Raw genomic sequence first — 7,775 nt, forward strand, 5'->3', positions numbered from 1 at the left:
TTCATATCATTAGATATCGAACTATGGGAGATCCGATGAGTCTTGATTCAAAATCAAACCCTCTTTCAAAATGGGCCGATGTTGGGTCAAGCTTGGCAGGACCAGTTTGCAGACCTACTATGGAGGATCGCTTATGTGGGCATTCATCTCTAAAGATGCAAGTGGGTCGGATCCAGGATGGGGGCTTTACAATTTTTGGTTTTTTGGATCTGACCAGATCTGAATCCCCCTTGATAAAGATCCTAACCATTTGCATCTCTAAGATAAGTCCACCAGCTAGGCTTCCAAACTTGGAGGTAGGACCCACAAAGCAGTATGTCCCAAAAGTGGGGCTAACCCTAAAGTGGAGTGGTTGTGCTTCTTTGGCTTCTCGTCCACGTGTGAATATTATAGAATGAAAATATAAACTAATTTCTATTTGTGATATCGATAGTCATATCACACTATCTCCGGCAATTAGGGGTGTCAACGGGCCAGGTCTACCCTGACCCCACCGGAACCAAACCCTACAGCATGGTGATAAATAAGAAGACCCGACTAAGTCCTGGGTCTAAACCCGAATATCCGATTAATACATGAATCCAGGTATAGTCTGTGAAATTTTATACCAGACCCGGACGACCTGAGTTATGATTAAGACCAGCAATTTTTTAATGTAAAAATGATAACAAATATGGTTTTACCCGGTATGGTCTATGTTTGGTTCATGTAGTTTTTATTGGGTTTGGGTATGGTTTTTCTTATAGTGCACCCGATTAAACCTGGGTCCGGAGCCAATAACATACCTGAAAATCTAGTCCAAGTCTGGTTCAACCTGGGTCTGAACCAAACCTGACCCATTGAGACCCCTACCCTTAATCAAGTATATTTTGGTCATAACTCAAAACCATATGAGAAGTCCCGTTCAGGCTACAAGGGTCTGGCTTATTTGGTAGGGGCTACTTTAGAATGTCACCAAGTTGACGAGATGTCACAAGTTCGAAATCCATGGCTGGCATCCCTTGCTGCACGGTCAAAGTTGAGTGTACTCTTCGTTGGATAGGGAGAACCTCAAGGGTTAGGGATGGCAGTGGACTGGGAGAAAACGGCCCCCCGCCCCGCCTTGCCCCATATTTCAACCGGGGATGGAGGACATAAAACAGGGATCAAGGTTAAAATCAAAACCCATGCATGGATGAACTTATGCTTTTCCCCGCCCCGTCCCTCTCCAATCCCCGTCCCTGATCTTTCTTTAGGGATGGCAGTGGAATGGCAGTGGAACGAGGGGAAACAGGGCGCCGCCCCGCCCAACCTCACCCCATTTGGACCCGAGATGGAGGACATAAAACTAGGATGGAGGCGGGGATGAGGTTAAAATCAAAACTTGTGTGGGGATTGTGGGCAGGATTTTGAGACGGGGTAGGGGTGAAGACCTTGTCCCAAGCCTCCGCACCGGTCCACTGCTATCCCTATCAAGGGTTTGATCAACAAAAGGCCAGCCAATGTGTTGTCGGTGATTTGGGGTAGGGTAAAAAAAAAAGCTTCTACTTTGCGTCCAGGGACTCAAGCAGGCCAAAACATGTTACTAGTCTTATTATTTTTAAAACTAAAATAAACTTTATATAAATCGTTTTAATGTACAACTGATTATAAATACATTTACAATCAACTTAGCAAATACTATTTTCTTCTTCTTTTGTTTTTTGTCACATCTAAGACCCAATAAATGATAAAACCATATGTTTTATCATTTTCACATTGAAAAATTGCGGGTCTTAATCAAAACTCGGGTCGGGTCTGGGCCTACTATAAAATTTCACAAACTATTCCCGGATGTATTTATTAATTGGACCTTTGGGTCGTACCTTATAGGGATTGGTTCGGATCGGGTCCGAGTAAACCAGGCCCATTGATACCTTTAATTCTCGACATAAAAAACTGCATAAAATTAAATAAGAAAAGGGTCTGGAAAGTGTGACCCGCATTAAATGCTCCATCTGGCAACAAAGGATCCAACCACAAGAAAACAAAAGAAAACCCCAGAAACTAATTCCATGAATAAAAATTAAAGACAACACGAAGCCCCTCTGATCTCTCTCTCTCTAACAGAAGCGAAGACGAGATCAAGCCGAAGAAGAAGAAGCAAGGGATGGCGAGCAGGTTGTCCTCCAACTTCTCCGATCTGATCCACCGAGTCGCCGGTTCGTGCCTCATCCAGACGATCGCCCGGGGCGAGGACGAACCGGAGGAGAAGAGCGACTCGTACCCGGACGATCACGACGGGTCGACCTACTTCGACTACGAGGACGAGGAGGAGGAGGAGGAGGAAGAAAGGAAGGGGACGGTGATGGTGGCGGCCGGGGAGGCAGGGAAGCTGCAGGCGATGGAGGTGCTGATGATGGAGGTTTTCGAGACGGTCTCCTCCATGAAGAGGGCGTACGTGAGCCTCCAGGCCGCGCACAGCCCGTGGGATCCCGAGAAGATGAAAGCAACGGACGCTGCCGTGGTGGCGGAGTTTAGGCGACTCAGGAGGCTCCGGGACCGGTTCCGTCGGGGGAGCCCCGCTGCCGCGGCGGCCGCGGCGGCGGAGAAGGTGGCCTCGGTGTACGATCCGGAGGTGGAGGAGCTGAGGAAGGAGGTGAAGGAGAAGGAGGAGCAGGTGGAGAACCTCCGGGAGCGGCTCAGGCAGGCCAGCGGCAGGCGGGGGGGAACCAGGCGGTCCTCGGCGCGATTCCGACAAGGTAAACGCCCAAGTAACTCACTCTCCCTCCAGTTCTTTTTTTTGCTACTATCCGCGGCGGCAATGTTGTCAGATTCGTATCGACCCTTGAATCGTTGGACCAACGATTCAGTTGAATTGGCCGATTCATAATCGCCTCTGAATCAGAATCGAAACGCTCAATTTTCAACCAGCATCTGAACCGTGTCATAAAATATTAACAAAATGTTTTTTAGCAATTTTTATTTATTTTAAAATGATACAAACCGGGTCATTTGGTAACGATTTTCTGCCGATATGATACGTATCGGTCGATTCAAGCAGATACTGACAACAATGCTAGTCCGCGGCTTCCTTCTGGGAATCGGCTATCCGATCGCCGATTAATCGGAGGTCCCGTCCTAGAGGCGACGGTACTTCGCCATGGTTTTCACAAAACCGGTAACGGTTTGCGTCTTTTCAGTTTAAATGACCGAAATACCCTTATCAAAGGCAAGCTCTTCGAAGCTGCTTCGGGTGTGGAGCAAATCGGTCGAGTCTGGTAGCGGTTAGACTCAAGTCCGGTCTCTCTCTCTCTCTCTCTCTCTCTCTCTCTCTCTCTCTCTCTCTCAGTTGGCCTCATCGTGTCTCATAGAATTGGGGAACTTTTCCAATAGAATTTGGTTCACTTGTCCGGTATTATTCCGTCCACCTGAGTGTGTGGGTTCACGTCCAGACTGAGCTCAAGACCTGACATAGAGTGCGTTGTCAAGGTGCACGTGGAACTCCAATTCAGTACAAAACCAAATCTGATCTAAACATAATATGTCAAGTCCGTTCAAAAACAGCTCGAAGGGACTTGCCTTTGACTGGAATAGGCTTGGTGCACACAGGTAGGGGTGGCAAAATCTGACACGACCCGCCAACCCGCTTCTTAGGCGGGTTCGGGTTTGGCTTAAACGGGTTCGTGGCATAAATGGGTCGACCTGCCTAACCCGTTTATTAAATGGGTCGGGTTGGTGTTAGGGGTGTGCCAACCCGGCTGACCCATTTAATAAACGGGTTAGGTGGATGGGTCAACCTGTTTACCCGAACCTGACCCGCCAACCCGCTCACCAACCCATTTACCCGACCCCGACCCGCCGGCCAACCCGTTTACTCGAACCCGTCCCGCCTGCTAACCCGCCAACCCGTTTACCCGACCCGATCCATTTATTAAACGGGTTAACCGTGTCGTGTCGAGTTACCCGTTTAATAAATGGGTCGGGTTCGTGTTTGCCACAACCGACCCGTTTAATAAACGGGTCGGGTTCGTGTTGAGGTATGCTGACCCACCGACCCGACACGCCAATCCGCCAACCCGACCCGATTGCCACCCCTACACACAAGGCAGTTGAATTGGGTCTCACATTTTAGGAGGTGTTTGTTTCATGCCCTTTTCCTAAGAAAGAAGCTATCCTTCACACGTCCATGAGAAAAATGTGGCAGGATTAGGTGTCACATGATAAATGCAGAAAAGAAGCTTTCTCCCAATGGGAGGCTCAGCTTGTGTGGTAGGAGCAGTTAGTGCGTGTCACCCTGTGTTGGGAAGTTGCATGTTCGAATCTCAATGGTATTAGTTGTATAACTGGTAGAGTCTACCTAACCACAGTCTTCTCTGTCAAAAAGAAAAGGAAAAGCTTTCTTGTCAAAGTAGGTTCATACCCCAGTTTTCCCTCCAAAGCTACCCTTTCAAACCAAAGCGGCTTCTCTTATGTAGGAGTGTAACAAACTCTCCCTTCGGATTTTACAAGCTACCAAACGACTGTCCTGATACGTTCTGTCTGGACCGATACAGAATCTTAGTTGAACCGAGTCGGTTTAGTCTTCAAAAACTTCGACTGCCCCCGTGTTGAGAGGTAGTTTGGGTATTTTGGTTGGGATAAAAGTTCCCCATGATGATGGTGAATTGCACGTGACATTGGAAGGTTGTGGGGCCCACTGTCTTTACGCAGTGCACTGTGGATAGTTAGACCAAATAGTTACTTTTTTGCCCCCAAGATTCTGAGTCAAGGTCTAGGATGGATTCAATTTTGACTTTGACCTTCCACTGGGATGAGAAAAGATGCCCCAGTTTTTTTTAGTTTTTTTTTAAAGCATTAAAAGATCTGCAAGCTCAAGCGTGGCGGCTATCTGGGACAGTGATCGTAATTAAGGCAGACTCAATATAAAATATATTAAAAAAAGTCAAAAATTTAAGAGACCTGGCCGCGCTGGGCCTGCCAAGCATTGGCTTGCGCAGAAAAGTGATGCTCATGAGAATCGAACCTTGACTGCCCTTTTAGCAGTTATGGTTCCTACCCCACTATGCCAACCCCCCTTGGGCGAACCTTGATGACCTTGACCATTATGTTCAGCGATTTTGGCCTTTTGAGAATTCAACCGTCGACCGTCCAACGACCTTCACTTCTAATTAGGAGGTCAATGTATCGGGTTAGGACTCAGGAACCGATTACATCCAACCAGTTACGGACCTGGGCCCACACAAGTGGTGGGTCTGTTAAAGCTTGTACATTTGTTTGTAGAGGTGATACCCAGATCCAGTTAGAGGCTCGGTTGACCCTTGGACATTTTAGTAGCTGCTAGAAGCTTTTTGAACTTTTAAGGCTTTATGCGTTTCTAACGCTTCCAAATCTTTATGAAAAGCTTGCTTTCAGAGAAAAAAAATAAAAAGTTTGATTTTTCTAATGTGGGTTGACTGAGTTTTTAATTACTTTCTTGACAGGAAAATGCATCTTTCGTGTCAAAAGAATTACACTTTAGTCGGTTAATTTATGGCTTCGTTTTGAAACCAGCATATATCTGGTTTGACCCGTACATGTTTGTTTCACTTTTTGTAGGAGAAAGCCCTATTCCCTAAGAAAGAGTGTTTCTTTCATGGGAAAAGGCTTGAAACAATCGCTACCTTAGTTAAGTACTAGGCGAAATACTTGGATCTACTCTCTAGGGAATCCACTTTCCTGTGAAAGGAGCGCAAAGTTAGAAAAACTACTGCTTATCAGACATTTTTTTCATATGAAATGGTTTCTCCCACCCTTCTCGGTGGGAGGGTAAACCTTTTCCATGGAATGGTAAGTCTCGCCAAAAGCCACTGGCCCAATGCACTTCTACACAGGTAGCGTATGGGTCCCGCATTGCTTTTCGCGAGGCTATTTGTTTCACGGAGGCTGCAGAAAGGCAGCCATTTTCACACCGTGAAACAAACGGAAGCTTGGACTGAATGGGCGGTGTTTGGTAGGGTGGATTTCGGTTCATGGATGCAAATGCAAATGCAAATGCAAATTCTTACCTTTCATTATGATGATGATGACGATGATTCTCTTGGCCAGTGGTGCACGCACCGACGCCGGAGCTCTTCGAATCTTGCATGAACCAGGTGAAGGAGGCGTCGAAGGCCTTCACGGTGCTCCTCCTCTCGCTCATGCGTTCCGCCAACTGGGACATCGCCGCTGCCGTCCGCTCAATCGAGGGCGGGGCTACGGCCATCACCACTACCACCGCCACCACCACCAAGTACCCGCACCCCACCCACGCGAAGCACGCGATCGAGTCGTACGTGTTCCGGAAGATCTTCAACGGATTCGAGAACGAGGCATTCTACCTGAGCGGCAGCCTCTCATCGCTCATCCACCCGGAGAAGCACCGCCGGGACTGCTTCACTCAGTACCGCGACATGCAGTCGATGGACCCCGTGGAGCTTCTGGGCATCCTCCCCGACTGCCAGTTTGGCAAGTTCTGCTGCAAGAAGTTCCTTGCCATCCTCCACCCCAAGATGGAGGAGTCGTTCTTCGGCAACCTCGAGCAGCGGCGGGCGGTGGTGAACGGCGGGCACCCGCGCACGCAGTTCTACGGCGAGTTCCTCGCTCTCGCCAAGGCGGTGTGGCTGCTGCACAAGCTGGCCTTCTCGCTCGACCCCCCGCCCTCGCACTTTCAGGCCACCAAGGGGGCGGAGTTCCACCCGGCCTACATGGAGAGCGTGGTCAAGTTCCAGGACGGATTGGTTCCCCAGGGCCTGGTGGTGGGCTTCGGGGTGAGCCCGGGGTTTAAGATCGGCAGCTTCGTCATCAAGTCTAGAGTTTACCTCGCCAGCAGGACTTGACGCGATAAAACAAATAAAAAATTTGTCTTTATGATCTATTATGATGATGCCCATCGTGGTCGATCCTGACCGTTTAACCGAATACATGTCGACGGCTAGGTTCGTACGTAGCCGTGCATGGGCATTCAGATTGGACGACTAAGCACACTATCATATGCCATAGGATGAAATCTTTCTTTTTAAGTGACAGCTGTCATGTCGCATAGGGCCCACACCTTCTTTGAATAGCAAAGACTTTGGTTTTCGTAGTCATGTGTGTGTCTGTAGAGTCTGTTAGAAGTTAGAAGGGACTTAAAGGTAGTATAGGTCACGAGTAATTAAATAATCAAGTGACGTTTTCTAGGGTTTTTTTGTTTGCGTGTTTAGGGTTTTGTAGGGGTTGTTGACTTGTAGTATACTTTTTCGTGGTGCACTTTTCCCTTTGTTGGCGATGATAAGGGTCTTTGTTTTGTATTTTGTATTTTGTATGGGTGTGGTTGTGCATGAAGAATATCTTTGTTTTGTACTTTTGGGTTTTGTATGAGTGTGGTTGTGCATGAAGAATATGGAATGCAAGGTGTTTCTTTTACACAATTTGAGACAGTTCTTTGAAATGGCAGTTACCAAGTTTTTGGTAAATGAGACAAATTACCCTATAATGAGTTTTTTTTTTAGATTGAGAAAAAAACTACTGGAGATCCTGACTTAAGGTGAAAAGATCAGGTGCAATATGATTGCACAAATATTTGTGGATTAAGCACCTGATCACCCTCCATCTTGGGGACACGCCTGTCAGTTGTGGGGGTAAGGCCTGACAGAGGGCAATCAGGTGCTTAATGCACAAATTTTGTGTCATGTGACTGCACCCAATCCGGACTCTAACTTAAGCCGGTGTCCGCGGTCTAAAACACTAGGAGTACTTTCCCTTGGTTCACTTGAGATAGTTTTTCAATTGGTTTAAGCATCATTGTAAAGACCTTG

At 47.5% G+C, this 7,775-nt stretch overlaps 1 protein-coding gene across 1 annotated transcript; it reads left to right on the plus strand.

Annotated features, from left to right (window-relative positions):
• The first annotated feature begins 2,074 nt into the window (after positions 1–2,074).
• On the plus strand, positions 2,075–7,388 carry LOC149828158 (protein GRAVITROPIC IN THE LIGHT 1-like). The gene is made up of 2 exons (XM_090016775.1): positions 2,075–2,720; positions 6,046–7,388. Exons 1-2 carry the CDS (start codon positions 2,129–2,131, stop codon positions 6,813–6,815), a joined length of 1,362 nt encoding a protein of 453 aa, XP_089872901.1. The 5' UTR covers positions 2,075–2,128; the 3' UTR covers positions 6,816–7,388.
• The last annotated feature ends 387 nt before the right edge of the window (positions 7,389–7,775 follow it).

The sequence above is a fragment of the Nuphar pumila genome, chromosome 9 (genome assembly GCF_984573655.1).
Source record: "Nuphar pumila chromosome 9, dmNupPumi1.hap1.1, whole genome shotgun sequence".
In the NCBI taxonomy this organism is placed as follows: Eukaryota; Viridiplantae; Streptophyta; class Magnoliopsida; order Nymphaeales; family Nymphaeaceae; genus Nuphar; species Nuphar pumila.